This window comes from Penicillium canescens (genome assembly GCF_028828765.1).
Source record: "Penicillium canescens strain IBT 15451 chromosome Unknown utg000008l_segment0_segment0, whole genome shotgun sequence".
In the NCBI taxonomy this organism is placed as follows: domain Eukaryota; kingdom Fungi; phylum Ascomycota; class Eurotiomycetes; order Eurotiales; family Aspergillaceae; genus Penicillium; species Penicillium canescens.
The window spans coordinates 850,712-866,729 of NW_026703970.1; the positions used below are offsets into that span (position 1 = coordinate 850,712).

A 16,018-nucleotide genomic window follows, 5' to 3' on the forward strand; every position below is an offset into this window, starting at 1 on the left:
TGTCTGGTATGTTGCTATTACGTTCGTTGTAGAAGTTCCTTGATACAAATAAGGGGGGATGCACATCAGGTCTATCGCCTCATGGTTTGGAGGGACTTTTCGTGAGTGGGCAGTAAAGCAATGCTGCATCTGACGAGACTACTTCATCTCTTAACTTATCTAGTGAAAGCATTCAAGTGGTTTTACGGTAGCTGAGTTCATAAGTGAAAACTGACAAGAAGTCAAATGTTCATCGATAATGGGGTATTCTATTCATGTTCATCATGATGGATAGATGGCTAGCGATGTACATGAAACAAGATCCAAGGATACACATATCGAGTGATAATAAGACATGAGCCATGAACACATGGTACAGGGTAAGGAGAATAATAGAAAACTGGAACGGATATGCGCAGATGCAAAAGATGCATGATGCTAGTTGGAATGAGAAGAGAGGTGAGTTGACAAAAGGGGAATAGAATAGGGAAAGGAATTGAAAAGAAATCAACAAGGATCCGTGCCAGACGGATCGCAGTGTTGACTGTATGCGAACGCCCTGGGATGCTAGATGGAATCTGACTGGATAGTAGTTTTGAGACGTGTGGACTAGCCACAGTATGGCCCCAGTATGAAAAAGGAATGGAGAGGTCAATGGTTATCGTGTTTTCGGCTGAACATATTGAAGAAGGTACTGAGACGGTGGCGACGTTTGAGTTTTGGGTTTGAATCGACTGATGCTGGGTTTGGGGCTTCAGGCTTTTCTTTTCGAGGGCTTTTCCGTTTTTGGCGGGGGGCTGAAGCTGGGAGGTCTTTGTCTGGTCCCGTAGTAGGTTTTGTGGTTTCCTTCTCCGGCTTGGAGTTAGGGGTTTTCGCCCGGGGAGGCACAGGACGGGACGGTTCTTCTGGTTCGGAGGAGTTTTGACGTATAGATGCAGGGCGAGAGCGTGAGACGACGATATCGCGGCCATGCTCGCCCGCGGTGAACATGCTGTGTCGGTTCAGTCGAGTGCCCAACCCCGAGGCCGTTCGTCGTTTAGCTCGGTCCATGAATGCAGCGCCAGTCGAATTTGAGCGCTTCGACAGGCTCCCAAATTGCTTGTCATCTGCCGCAGCTGTTGTATTGGAACGTCGAACACTTGAAATTGACATGCAGCGCATGCCGCTAGCGGATCCTTTTGTGGGGCTGGCTTCGTCATTTTCAGGGAAAGCATCGTGATCATTCCTGGCTACAGTCGGAGAAGTATTTCTTGAGGCTGACGGGGACGTGACTGGTTTTACGCCGGAAGAAACGGGGTCCCCATAGCTGAAGTTATGGGACCATCCCTCGCGAAAGGCGACCCAGATGCCGGTGGTGATGATCAACGTTCGCAACCCATCATCAAGCGTAACAATATTCGCATCGAGTGGGGTATCATCCGAGGCATCGCTCACCACGGACATAGCGGAAGTCGGAGTTGTAGGGCCAGTACCGGTCCGGGCAGTCATCGAGTACTCATCGTGGACTTCCAACTGATTGCGAGTCATGGATGCAATGACAGGGTGTCGGCGGGTGGTCGGGTCGATAACGCTAAAGGTGAATCGTTTGCCTTCTTCGCGGGAGTTCATTCCCGCAGGCGCAGTCATCCGACGGTTCCTCCCACCGCGCAAAGCCCATCGCACAACCTGTGCACCATTCTCGGTCTGCGCAACAAACTCGTATGAGCCACTCAAGAGGGGAGTTGCCTCCCAAACGGGTCCAAAGTTCAAACAGATTTCCGCCTTCCCTTTCAACCGAGCATCTTCTTGCGTCTTTTGACAGATGGTTGCCACTACCTCGCGATGATCTTCGGCCTCGTCCTCCGAGCTCACATGTTTCTCGGGGATGCTTGTCACTGTCCGCTCGTATTGTTCGCTAATTACTACAATCAAATCATACGGGCCCAGTCCGTTTCTGGTGCGATATATGGCAGGGAACTTGCGAGCTAAGAGGGGCAGGTATGAAGTCGACGGGAGGACATCGACGACTGGCAGCGGGCGAGGGGTCTGCGACACCTGTTGCAGCTGTAAAAGCAGTTTAGGGCGAAGTCGTAGCCGTTTGTGACGAGCGTGCGAGGCAGGATGGGCGAACTGGTAGGAGGTTTTGAGCCGCGTGGACTTCCGACCAGGAATTGCACGGCTGGTACGAGGCCTAGGAGGCTGCTGTGTTTGTGATGATTCCCCTTCGCTCTCTGCGGACTCGACCGGACTCATGGTCATGGCGGATGCAAGTCCCGAGATTAGCCCAGGACACCCCTCAGAACCATCGGATTGTTTGGGCTTGTAGAAAGTGTTCAGCAATGGCAGGGCTGACAAGGAAAACACTGGAGAGTTGACTGGTGGATTCGAATCATTTGTGTGGGCAGCTGCGGCATCCGCTGTGAGGCCAAGATTCAACAGCATTCTTGAGCCCTAGCGGAGCCACATTGGTGTAGAGTGCCAAGTTGTTTAGTTGTTTAGCTGGCCAGGTATTCACAACATAGACCGGATTTCAACGCGTCAGCTGCGGGGAAAGTTCAGCCCTGGCGTGTGGAAAGAAGTCCAAGTCTAAAGGTGACAGCAGCAAAAGGAATAACGTTAAAAGAAAGGAAATGTACGATAAAAGTGACACCTGCACAGAGATGTGAGGCTGGCTAATGCAAGGGGGTGGGATGTTTTGCAAAAGAGGGAGTCGTAGAGGCTGTACAATGGGCGGTCAGCCTTATAGAAAAACGAGAAAAATGCACCAGCCAGGTGGATCGGATCGTTGAATAATGCAATTTGTGCCTACGGGATCGGCCTTGTACGGTCTCCGACTCATCCGGATTCCGCGGTGATCATTTTCCAAGCCTCCGAAAACCCCGGGACGTCATGGTTACAAGGATTATTGCCTGGCTCCTTGGCAAGACCCGTAGGTATATTATTGCCGCAAATCCTTTCTTGGTTTCTTATTTGTGCGAGTCAACGTTATATGAAGTGGGGATTGTCACGCTCATAGCAGACTTTTCCCCCCGAGGTAGATTATGCTAAACCTTCACCTTCGGACAAATAGGCTCCGTGTCCACCTCCCATCTCGGTTTGCGGCCGTACGGTCTCGACCGACGGACATAGTGTTTACTAATCTCCCGATCTTCGTATCATGGTTCCTTGGTTAAACAAAGAACCAAGATCCGCTGCTTTAGTCCGAGGTAAAAGCGGATTCCCGATTCCCGCGCCTGCTAGGGCATGTTTCAAAGTAAGAATTGAGACTTCACAAAGGGAGATATATAGCGATCTTGGTCACGTGTAGCCATAGTATCCAGATGCATACTCCGACAGCCGAAGTAACTTGATTGTACATGATCACCTTTAGCTTCGATCTAGCGGTCGCCATAGCTCCATGTGGCGACCCAATGATATAGCTTAAGGCTGAACTGATTTCCAAGGTTGAGCAAAGAAGTTTACCTGTTTCACACCATGGCCGAGGCTATTCCAAATACGTCACAGTTATCGGATGTCCGGCATTGACACCCGCTGATTAATTATGTATTTATGCCAGGTCAACTTCTTCACCCGGTACACCTATCCGCATTGGGAAGTCCCTCGGTCCTTATTTCTAAAATCTGGGGCAGAATGGCTTCAGCTCAGCCGACTACAAGGCCATCGTCCCTGTACGCCAAACTACTACGCTTGGACAACCCCATTCGCAGCTTAACAGTCGCGTTCTGGCTATGGAAGGCTGTGTTGTACTTTGTCGTGGCCTACTGTCCAGGGGTGGGCTATGACACCTCCACCTCCTTGATATCGTATGCTGCTCATCCAACGAGCGACCACTTGGAGCCGCTCTCAGGTCCTCTGAAATTTGCCAGATGGGACGCCATCTACTTTCTTGACATTGCCGAAAAGGGATACATTTATGAGCAAGAATGGGCCTTTGGCTGGGGCTACACTAAGCTTCTATCCCTTTTGGTATCCGGTACATCTCTCCTATTTATCCCAGGCATTGTAATTGGCATAACTGATCGTGCTGAACAGGTATCCAACTCTCTGGTGGAATAACTGGGCCAAATACCATCGCAGTGGTGGGAGTGGCTCTTTCCCATGTCGCCCATTATCTGTCTGTGTTGTCACTCTACCGCCTCTCGGCAAACATCTTCGGCCATGCAACAGCCGCTCAGCATCTCATCTGCTTCTTGTCCGCGGCTCTGCATATTATCTCGCCAGCAGGCGCGTTTTTGTCTGCGCCGTATGGAGAGTCGATAGTCTCCTTCCTCAACATGACCGGCTTCTACCTTTACTCAGCGTCCCTGATTGCTGAGCGCAATGGAGCAACGGGTCTGCGAGATTTTCGGGTCCTGACTTCTGCAGTTCTCTTTGCGGTAGCTACCATGGTCCGCAGCAACGGAGTTCTGAGTGGGTTCTTGTTTGCCTATGATGCGGTGGTACTGGCTTGGAAGACCCTGACCAAGGGCCCTACGATGCACAACACGATTCAGCTCGCGGTTATTATCCTCGGTGGCTGTATCGTCGCATCTGGGATGGTCATTCCCCAGTTCTTGGCTTATCGCATGTACTGCATGTCCGAGACTGATCTTCAGCCGTGGTGCGAGTGGACTGTGCCTAGTATCTACGGCTGGGTCCAGAACCACTATTGGTAAGCAAGGTTTCTTCCCTGGTGGCCGTTGATGTTGTCATGCTAACTTCTTTCTAGGGATGTCGGGTTCCTGCGATACTGGACCATCTCCAACCTCCCCTTTTCCTGCTCGCTGGACCAATGCTGGCTGTCCTATGCCGGTCAGCTGTGTGGGCGTTGCAGAGTCCGTCTTCCTCGTCAACTAGCCCGGGGTCTATGCTTACACGGCTAGCGGTTCCCCAGGGCCTATTGGCGGTCATGGCGTTCACTAGCTATCATGTTCAAATTATCAATCGGATCTCGTCGGGATATCCTTTGTGGTATTGGTTCCTGGTTACCAGTGCTGTGGACACGGCCTCGAGTACCCCCAAGCTAAGCCGCACGGTTGTGATCGCCGTGTACAGCATGGTGGCTTATGCAATGATCCAAGCTGTTCTATTCGGTTCTTTCCTGCCGCCAGCTTGAGTGGCTATGAGTAATGAGCTAAAGTGGCAATTTGAATTTGAAGTCTAACCTTTTTTGTCAAAGAGGAGTGCCATAAGCCTATCTGCGTCATATCTCCGAGCCTCTAAAAATTGGGATGATAGACCCTCAACCAAGACATATTGAAATGTGGAGTGATTTGAATATCGAGTTCTGTATCATATTACCAGCTATTTCTTCTGTAAACAAGCTGTGCTATCACACGTGTTATAGATGATAGACTCGGGTTGGATATGTTAAGGTCTAGGGCAAGAACCTTGGAATGCAGACATCCCGGTTGGGCTGCTTGCGTACGTTGTCTGCCTAAGAGTAGGCGCAGTCCGAAGTTATAAAGGAATCAAATACAGTACCTAATGACTACAATATCTCAGGTCTTTATAAGAATTGAAGATATCAATTCTGTGTTTCCGCTCTGAGCAACAGTTACTGTAGAATTATGTCATCACAACCTCAACTTCTCATCTCCTTGAAGCTCTGAGCTTTTGATCTTCCTATGCTACTCCTCTTTCCCTATTCTTCCATTTACAACACCAACTGGACCGGCCAGATTAAAATCCCCTACGATATTCCGAGCCTATCCATCCCCCTGGTTTCGCTTCACCTGCAGTCGAGTGCAACATAATTTCCGGTTCCAGAGTCCGCTTTCTTTTTAGGAGACGCTTGAGTTTCATTAAAGTACGCTATCTTTCAAAGGTCGTTCTGCGATCCGAGAGACCTTCGTGAAACATCGGGGTTGCTGACGTATTGCTAGAGCTCACCCGACGGCAACGGCCACTCCTCACCTCAACCTTGACCACCATTCCTTTCCCTACCTCTCCCATCCGACTATGGACGCCTCCAACCCCAAGGCGATTCTCACATCCGACAATTTTCATCATGCACAAGATCTCTCACGAGCTACCTCACCCGGTGGTGAGCCCGCAGCTGTAAAAGGCGAAGGCGAACCAATAGCCCGCGTGCGACCCCGAACCTACCCATACTTCAAATACCTCCCATACGAGCTGGAAGATGAGTCCGAAAGAGATCAAAATCTGCGAGAGATCTTGGATCAGCTTTACATTGCCGTCGAGGCTGGCGACTTCAGCCCCGGAGCTGTGCACTGGACACGCGAGCTCCGCGGCTGGCTGTCGCTGAAGTTCGATCCAACCCGCAAGGAGCGCATCAACCTCGTGAAATTGTACTATGAGCTCGCTCTGGCTCCTGGCATTGATCCTGCGGTCGCCGAGCGATTCGCGAGCATGTTCATGTTCCTCACCAAGTAAGCTAAACTCCATGTGCTAGTGCGGGACTAACGCGGCTGCTAATCTGGAATCTGATCTAGGCGCAAGCACTATTTAAGACCGGTAAAAGACCTGGTGTTAGATTGGAAGCCCCTTTACAAAGAGCTCAAAGCCTTCGTCCTGCCCACCGAATCCGGCCTCGTTCACTCGACCAATTTGAAGCGAAATGTCAAGACATTGACCAAGCTATGCGCATTCGCCCAATTGTTCATCGATCCTTCTGAGCTTCCCGCTATGCTTGATGAGTTCTTGCCGCATTACACCACGTCGTTCTCCGAAGGCGCCTTTGTTGTCGCAGGGCTCATTAATTTGCTGCTTCCGACGTCCCCGCCTCCCGAATCACGACCGGATCTCCTACCGCAGACACATTTGCCTACACATTTCCATCTGTGGTCGCTGGTTGGTCGCTCGAAGACGTTCGACACAACCTATTTGGATTACCTTTCCCGATTGGCTCGAGATTGTTTGCCGGCCGGTAATATCCCATTCTCCGAGCATGGTATCTTCACAAAGGAGCAGTCTTCTCTTATTTTCACGGCAATTTTGAGACTGCTGGAGATCCCTGTCGGTCAATCGACTTCTCCATACAGTGCCCTGGTGGATATTTCATCCGGCCTGGGTATCATGCTAGACAGAGATTCGCGGAAGCACCCGGTTGCCCACCACATTGCCCGATGGATTGTGATGTCGCTTTCCCCTGCTTGTGTGGATTCGGAAGACTCAATCCTCTCACAGCTGGAAGGCCTTATCCAAGCTGTTGAGACCTTCTTCCATCCTTCGAACACTGGTGGTTGGACCAAGACCCTGTCGCAGTTGGTGTATTACTTGACTGATTTCTTCGTAATGCGTTGGAATCGCGAACAGAGTGGGGAAATGGACATTCCAGCAGAGCGCCGCCTGACTGAGCCTCTCAAGCGGCGCTTCGTGCTTTGCATCCGGGATGTGATCTTTATGGGTATTTATGCCAAGAGTGGCACTGCGATGACCTTCTCCCTTTCGACTCTGCAGGGTCTGGCCTACCTGGAACCACATCTAATCTTACCTGGAGCTTTGCAGAGAATCTACCCTGCGCTGCAAGGTCTGGTTGAGGTCCACCGAACTACGTCCTCTCTTCGGGCGATGCAGGTGCTCTCTCGTATCATTACCCGCACTAAGGGCTACCGTTGTCATATGACAACTTTACTAGGTCTTGCACTCCCTGGTATTGATGCCAATGATCTTGAGAAGTCGCTTCATGCTTTGTCCTTCATCCAATCGGCCTGTTACAATATCCCCATGGTGGATTTGACCAAAGGGCGAGAGGATGTCACCAGCAACATGCTTGCCATGGAATGGATCTCCGGTGAGATGGAGAGAATGGAAGAGCAAGGAGCAGACGTCAAACTGGATTATGACACAGAGCTGGATGACGAGACCGAGGAAATGATTCTGCGATCTTCGACATGCGGTTTCGGCGACTTCACGATTTCTTTCTTGGGTCGCGTTTTCACGCTACTGGAGAATCTGCCCGATGTCTCCAGGGTACGGAACGGTTCCCCTGAGGAAAACATCGTGAACACTCTCCCTGCCACCTTCATGCCTTTGCTTGCCTCTTTGTCTCCGGAGTATTACGATACTGCTCTCGGTAAGATTGTCGATTTCATTTCGAACCATGTCATCCACCAGGCTCGTGACGCAATGGCCTTCATTTGCAATGCTCTGTGCAAGGTCAACCCTGAGAAGGCTCTCAAGCGATTCATCCCGGTGTTGACTCAAGCAATCCGCACTGAGATTGAGGACAATGGCGCTGGATCGACCCGAACCACAGGCACAGATGTCTTGCCTCGTGACCGTGCTTTGGTCTGGAATATCAGTATGCTCAGCATGTGTGTGGTGCACGTCGGAAGCGCTGTGATTGGTCACCGCCAAGAGCTGTTCGATATTGCAGTTTACATGCAACAAAAGTGCCGCGGCATTCCCACCGTTCACATCTCCAACTTTATCCACCACCTCTTGCTCAACTTGACTGGGACTTACACCAACGATTTCTCCCTCTATGAGCCTACAGTTAGCGCGGAGGGTATCGAGCCTAATCTCTGGAGCTACAAGCCCGATATCCATAACCTCAACATCAAGTGGCACGTGCCGAAGCACGAGGAGATCGAGTTTGCCGTGGACGTCTTCAAGAGCCAGGCGGAGTCTGCCCTAAAGCACTTGTCTTCCCTAACACATGAGACATCAAGTGTCAAACGTGATGGAAGTGGTAAAGATTGGTCGGATGACGTTACTCGTAATCTTGTGCTTCTGCGACTCGTTTTGTCTGGAATCTCTGTCCTCTTCGATCCCAAAGCTGCGTCCACTACAACGCAACAAGGCCCCAATGCCATCTCCGGGGATGTTGAGATGGCAGATGCAGCTTCAAACGGTGTAGAGGAAGACGCCGATGCTACTTTGGACAACTCTGACGACGCAACAATCAGACAGGCATTCGCTTACCCGACCGGGTATTCCCTTAAAGAGGGTGACCCCTTATACACTACCATTCACGAAATTCGCGAGCGAACTGGCTGGGTTTTGCATGAGGTACATCGGTTCTTGAGCGATAAGCAGGAGGATGATGTTCCTTGCTTTGGCGCTCTTTACTCTGCTTACCGGTCGTGGTTTGTCGATGTCGGTATTGAGAGGTCTGCCCACGTTCTCGACCGCGTAACTCGACTCTTGGCCGCAGACATTCATCCCTATAAGATGAGTGGTATCCGCAAGGACTACCCTAGACCCTTACTTATCCGCAGAGCCAACGTGTATCACCTTCAACGTCTGCGACACAACGCGTCTCCGCGTCCTCGGTCTAAGCTGGATGAAATTCTTCTTCTTGATCTGGCCGAATCTTGCGTCTCTCTGTACACAGAGACCCGTCGCAATGCTCAAAACGCCGGTGAATCAGCACTGAAGGCCGTCTATGGCGGTAGACTGCTCGTGATCCCACCTTTACTGAAGGCACTGCAGAAGGGTGTCAAGGAGAATGATCACGCCCGCATCAAGGGTGCACTCTTCTCGTTGCTCCTGAGCAGTGTCGCCAAAACTGTTGGGCGGCATTGGAAATATGCACCAACACTGATCAGGGCGTTCATCGACGCCAGCGCCGTTGATAAGCCTTCCGTGCAGAAGATTTGCTCCACTGCTGTATTCCAGGTCATGGACTATGGTCGTGCCATGGAGCGAATGGCTATCCTGGACCAAGGAATCGTGGAAGCGATTGCTCCCATTGGGGACGTCGGCGACCAGATCGAGAAGAAGCGGGTGGTTATTAATAACAAGCGCGCTGCTATCGAGAAGAAGAAAGCCGACTTAGCCGAAGAGCTCGTGAACCTGGCTCGGGTATCTCACTGGAAGATCGCCAGCCGTGCTGCCACCATCGTTATCACCATGGGTCTCCGCTTTGATTACATCGCAAGCGACAACCTCATCGAACTGATGACACTCGGTTCCATTGACGATCACCCTGGCTTGCGAGGCATGTACTCCCAGGCTCTCATTGCGCTGTTTACAATGATCGACGTTCGTGCCATCTGCACCCACGACTACAAGAACTACATCCTTGGCCACCAACGCTTCCCGTCCAAGATCAAGGTTGCAACAAAGCCCTACGAGGAGGGATATACCCAAAAATACTTGTCTAGCTTCGCAAAGCCCGAAGCCGAGTATTATGTTGATCACGACTTCCCTGGTTGGCTCGTGTGGGGAAAGTCCATGCCTGCCTACAAGTCCAATGTGGCACGGGACATTGAGTACGATGAGGTCGAGTGGAACATCCGCACAAAGATGGGCAAGCTGTTCACTCGCGAGTGGTTTTCCAAGTTCTTTATGTACTTGAAGCAGGAGCCACGAGACCCGTCCGCTGATAAGTTCCGCATGTCTGCTGCGATGATGCTGCTTTATGCATTTGAGCTTATGATTCGGGATCAACTTACCGCCGTCACATTCGAGGAAATCCAGGAAGAGATCAAGGCTGTCTTTGAAGACGGTAGTGACAAGCACCAACACCGTGCTACTGCTGAAATTCTTGGCGCTCTGATCTCTTCTGTAACGGATACCAGCGTGGATAAGCGGACTAAGGTCTGGGAATACGCTTTCCCTATTGTGAGGAAGATTTTCACCGATGGTCTCACCCCTGAGAACTCTGGTTACTGGACGACCTTCCTCCACATGATCCTGCAGTGCCGTGATCCCCGACGAGCCTGGCCTTTGGTCGACTGGCTGTCTAGCTTCCGTCTGGACATGTCCACCAATGCCGCCTTCAAGGAGAGTTCCAAGATCAACCTTCTGCATCAATGCATCATCGATGCTGGTTGGCACTTCCAGCTGGAAAAGCCAATTGTGGAAAACTTCATCGCTCATCTGGATCACCCTTACAAGGGCGTCCGTGAGGCCATGGGACAGACTCTGGCAACTATCTACCGTACGAGGTACCACGAGTCATACCCCGATCTCAAGCATCTGCTAGAGGCGCAAAAGTCATCCTCGTCTGTTGGCGCATACCCTTACCTGCCCACCGATGAGTTCTCGAAGATGGTCCGTGGAGTCTTCGCCCAGATTGAAGAATGGCGCAAAGCCAGAATCCCCGGCCAACAGACACCATCATCCTACACCTCGGGTAGTAAGACTGTCCTCCTCTGGCTTGATTCGACTCTGTCTTCTCACGAGTGCACCCAACTGGTCCCATTCTTCCCTGATGTGTTCACCGCGCAACTCCTGCACATGATGGACGTAAAGGAAGACCCGGAGCTCCAATCCCTCGCATACCACGTTTTCCGCCATCTCCCCAACATCCCATACCCCGCCGAGAAAGGCTCGGAATTCATCCAATCCCTTATCCGCATCGGACAAACATCCCCCTCATGGCACCAGCGTCTCCGCGTCATGATCAACATCCAGATCATCTACTTCCGCCGGCTGTTCCTGCTCGACCCCGCCGACCGCGACAAACTCTTCGAATGCATCGCCTCCATGCTCGAAGACTCGCAGCACGAAGTCCGCGCCGGCGCATCGGCAACCCTATCCGGCATGGTTCGCTGCTCTCCAGTATTCCTGCGCGAGAAGATGGTCAAACGCTTCCAGGACCGCTTCACAAAGGTCCTGGTCGAGAACCCTCTTCCCAAAAAGCCAAAGAACTTCCGCTCTGGAATATCCTCCGGTGTCTCCTCGGGCGCTGGAACTCCTACCCCAGAACACAACCGACTCATCATTGTTCGCCACGGTGCCGTGCTGGGTCTTGGAGCTTTGATCCAGGCTTTCCCGTACAACAGCCCTCCGCCTCACTGGATGCCCGAGGCTTTGACTTCGCTCAGTAACCGTGCTGCCAATGATCCAGGCATCGTTGGGTCTAGTGTCAAGTCCATTATCAGTGAGTTCAAGAAGACTCGTCAGGATACTTGGCATATCGATGCAAAGGTTAGTAATATTCATTCGTTCATTCCTCCATACCCCATTCCCTCCTTTCCTTCTATTGCAAATATCTAACATTAGGTTATTCTAGGCGTTCACTTCGGATCAGCTCGAGGACCTATCGGGTGTTCTATGGAAGAGCTACTTTGCTTAGGTGTGCTTCGGTGTGCTTTGGGCTATGTGGTCCATTCTTTTGGTTAGGCTGTCTTGATAGCAATGTTATCAATCACCATTCAACATGTACATATTGTCTGTCTATGACTCTAGGACCCTAGTTCGTGTCTTAGGTTCTTAGTCCTGGAATTGAACATTTATGTAACTCTTTAATTGGTGTGTAGTGGTGTCTTTTAAATTTTGATTACAGCTTTGTCTGTGTATGTTAGAGTACAGCAATGGGATTTCTAGTACGTCAAATCCTGTAGTATTTGACTCCTTTGGAATTTTTAACACCTTCTAAGAGACTAGGAATAGGTAATGTCTTTATATTGCCACAAATACCTGTTTTAACTTCAAGAGGTGCAACTATACTGGTTATATATTTCGAGTAGCCAACCCACCAATCTGAGAATACAACGTCACTCTACATTTAACCCGCACAATATGTGTCACTCCAGGCATATTTAGCTAGGGCATGTCTCTCAAAACAGTGAGACATAAATCAGTGAATTGATATCCTTCACACGCGTTCCACGGCGTGATCCCCGTATGACAAGTGTGTTCACAGATAGACACAATTACCCGAAATGGATAGTTTTTTACGACTTCAAATGCTTCGTACCACTCCAACAGACATTCCATCCTTGAAATCAATATCTGGTCTCAGCGAGGAATTACTCGGTCGTTCGTGGAAGATGTAGTCAACAGCACGTAGTGATGACATCGTAGGCACAAAGCCCTAGGCCCCTACCAAAGTCAACCTTCAGACTCTGAGTGCTTGAGATCTCGATGGTTGAGCAGCCTATTTGCCCCCATCTTTTTGGCCTTTCTTAGACTCATCTACACGCTCTGGATTGTCAACACTTACACGGCCTATTGAACGTGGCCACCAAAGCATGCAGCTCTCGCTCTCTCCCTAGACCTGGACGTACCACTCGCAATAAAGATGCTCACGAGAAACCGAACACAGTATGTATTCGGACTCAGATCCAACCCTATCTTCCGGTCTCGTCTATGGATCTGGTTCCGCTGGTTAGGATATCTAACCTGTCTGGTCACCGTCCTGCGGGTCTACTCATATTTCGCACAACACCCAGAGACGAATCTGATTCGAGCTACTTATGATTCCCTTTATCGACCAGGGATTCTTCTACCCGGTCAGTATCAGGAAAATGCTGTGTTTATGCCTGCAACGGATAAAGGGGAATATGAGGACCCTGATTTGGATGAGATGGGGATGGTCCATGACCGGAGGTTAGAGATCCAATTATCTTGGAAGTTAATTGACATGATGCTAATCTATGATATTGCCATCCTCAGAGACAAGCAGTTCTACCTCGGTGGTACCCTGACCCTGACCAGTATAAAATCCGTCAACCCCGCGCACCCAGTTCCATTCATCTACGACCCATACCCAGCATACAACAGTCGAAAATGGAAGAAGCAATACCATGGCAAGTTCCAGCCCTGCATAGGTCCTAGGGGCCATTTCCTCGACCGCAAACGACCAGAAGATATGGTCCAGGTCTACAAAGGCCAACAAACCGGATTCCCCGAACCACGATTTGGATCGTACGAGGCAATGGACTTGGACGGCGACGTGTGTACAGATCGCTACTCCCGCTTTGGAGCATATGGATTCGACGAAGATGGCGAGGACGAAGTACCTGGTTTCTCACGGCCACCTGCGGTACCGTGGAGCCGGGTTGATTGGTACGAGTTGCAATCTCTATGCCTGGAACGAAATTCTGGCAGGTATAAGTCAAGTGATGTGGTGAATGTTTCGATGCGGAGTCCACTTTCTTTTGATCTTCCTAATGCCCCTCATAAGACTTGGGAGTCGCCTCCTGTTACGGCTTCGAATGTGAAGCGGTTTCATCCTCGCACTGCGCTTTTGATTAGGGCTTGGAATGGGTTGATTTGGAAGCCGCATCATCATGAATATCTCCGTGCTTTGATTATGGAACTCTCTTTGCATTCTGGTGGGGAGTATCAGATCTTTCTTTTGATTCATGTTAAGGATGATGAGATGCCGATTTTCTCGGATACTAAGACGATCAATCGGCTTAAGAGTTCTATTCCGGAGGAATTTCGGAATATGGCTCTTTTCTTTAACAACAAACTTTTGGAGGCTTGGTATCCAAAGATAGAAGAACACAGGTGAGAAATACATTGAGTGTGAAACCTTGGTTCTCTTGTTGACACGATATACAGTCCCCTGCTTCAGCACCACCAACCACTGCAGATCTTTGCCCAGTTATATCCCAACTTCGACTACTACTGGCAACTTGAAATGGACGGTCGACACACGGGACATATCTACCACTTCCTCGAGCAATCAGTCTCATTCGCAAGAGACCAACCACGAAAATACCTCTGGGAACGAAACGCCTACTTCTACACCCCCGGCGCACACGGCAACTGGAGCCAATTCACCGCGATGGTCGGCAAAAGCCTGGAAGATCTATCAAACAGAACAATCTGGGGCCCAATTTCCGGCACAGGAATCAGACCCCTAGGCCCCGAGCCCCCAGTCCCCCACCCTGACTACGACAATTACACCTGGGGCGTCGGCGAAGAAGCAGACTTCATAACTTTCCTGCCCATCTTCAACCCAAAAGACACAGCATGGACATTCCCCAACAAAATCTGGAACTTCAAATACGGCAACGAAACCCCACGCCGTGCGGCAGTTATCACAATGGGTCGGTACTCCAAACGTCTTCTAGATTTGATCCATTACGCACAAGCGACGAAGGGACTCGGTCTTGCTTCTGAAATGACGGGTGCGTCGTGGTCGCTGTTCCATGGTCTAAAGGCTGTGTATGTTCCGCATCCTATCTATGCCGATGGCTTGTGGACACCGCAGGAACTGGCGCGCATTTATAACCCCGGCACGCCGGAGAATATTAATGGGGGTCCGGATAGTATTTGGAATTTTGCTCATTTGTTTGATCATATTACTTATCGGCTTTCGTACATGTTTACTACGCATAGTGCGGAGGATTTGTACAGGCGCTGGTTAGGGTTTAGGACTGCCGAGCATGAGGGTGGGAAGACGGTAAGTCATTCCTCGAGTGTTTCTCTTCTTATGGATGTATGTCATGCTGATGCGTGTTTTGATGCAGTCGTTTGAGGATCGCTTTGGGAGACATTGTTTCCCGTCAATGTTTCTTCATACAATCAAGAATACTGCTCATGGGATGGGGCCAGACAGGGCTGTTCCGTGATCTATTCAGAGTTGGTGAGCTTCGTCGCATATTGATTTTGCTTCTGGTGATATGGAGGTTGAAGGCAAGCTTGGGACATATTGATACTTTAATTTTTAACCAAGAGGAGGTGATTGCAATGTAAGAATGCCGATATTGACTGTAACACCACCACCTCGACATAAGCAGGACCCCAAATGGACTTGGTTAATCTGCTCAGGCTGTCCGTGAATTAAACAATAATAGAGGGGATCAACCGGACCCTGACATAAATCTGAAAGTCCTTTCAATTAAATTGCCTCTTTGGGAACGAAGTGGTGCTATTAAGGTAAACCGGAGTTAGAACCTCAACCGAAGTCCCTGTGGCCGACCTGCTCCATCCGAGCAAGTCAGCGGTGGTTCGGTGCGGACCCCTCCCCTTCGTACCTGATGGCTGTGCCGAAGTGCCCCCTGCGGGTGTCCAAGGCCATCATTTGGTTCAACGATGGTCGTGGGATGGGGTAAGTAGTGAAAGATTTACCCCGGAGTGACCCAAATTTAGGCATCTTCCATAATTATTTCGGGGGGGACCTTTTTCCCTTCTTCTTTCCACATAGCTTGACTTCACTGCTTATTGCTCGTCCCTGGTTAACCAGTTCGATCCTCGTCTTGGTGTGTTGAGTGTAACAGTCTCGGGTCCACCAGTGGGACTTGATACTGCGCATTGACCTCACCCCCGTCTCCCCGTCCACAGCCCTGGAATCCCTTCTAGAAGTCCTTCCCGAGCACGGTGCACATCCAGATGCCATAGACTCCAACTACAAGACACCAGCACCACTAATGCGTGCATCTTCGGGACCAGACTTACCGATATAGAAATTTAGACTTTTGTAAACCTG

At 50.4% G+C, this 16,018-nt stretch overlaps 4 protein-coding genes across 4 annotated transcripts; 3 read left to right on the forward strand and 1 right to left on the reverse strand.

Moving 5' to 3' along the window:
• Positions 1-630: 630 nt before the first annotated feature.
• Positions 631-2,400, reverse strand: N7446_011187 (uncharacterized protein; the record flags this gene model as incomplete). The annotated part of the gene is made up of 1 exon (XM_058519929.1): positions 631-2,400. The coding sequence occupies one exon, from the start codon at positions 2,398-2,400 to the stop codon at positions 631-633; it is 1,770 nt and encodes a 589-aa protein (XP_058367453.1).
• Positions 2,401-3,588: 1,188 nt separating this feature from the next.
• Positions 3,589-5,053, forward strand: N7446_011188 (uncharacterized protein; the record flags this gene model as incomplete). Its single annotated transcript, XM_058519930.1, has 4 exons — positions 3,589-3,931; positions 3,991-4,609; positions 4,667-4,749; positions 4,821-5,053. 4 exons carry the CDS (start codon positions 3,589-3,591, stop codon positions 5,051-5,053), a joined length of 1,278 nt encoding a protein of 425 aa, XP_058367454.1.
• An 845-nt stretch (positions 5,054-5,898) lies between these two features.
• Positions 5,899-11,929, forward strand: N7446_011189 (proteasome activator BLM10; the record flags this gene model as incomplete). Its single annotated transcript, XM_058519931.1, has 3 exons — positions 5,899-6,329; positions 6,393-11,781; positions 11,867-11,929. The coding sequence occupies 3 exons, from the start codon at positions 5,899-5,901 to the stop codon at positions 11,927-11,929; spliced, it is 5,883 nt and encodes a 1,960-aa protein (XP_058367455.1).
• A 948-nt stretch (positions 11,930-12,877) lies between these two features.
• On the forward strand, positions 12,878-15,161 carry N7446_011190 (DUF3405 domain-containing protein; the record flags this gene model as incomplete). Its single annotated transcript, XM_058519932.1, has 3 exons — positions 12,878-14,091; positions 14,146-14,992; positions 15,060-15,161. 3 exons carry the CDS (start codon positions 12,878-12,880, stop codon positions 15,159-15,161), a joined length of 2,163 nt encoding a protein of 720 aa, XP_058367456.1.
• Between the last annotated feature and the right edge of the window lie 857 nt (positions 15,162-16,018).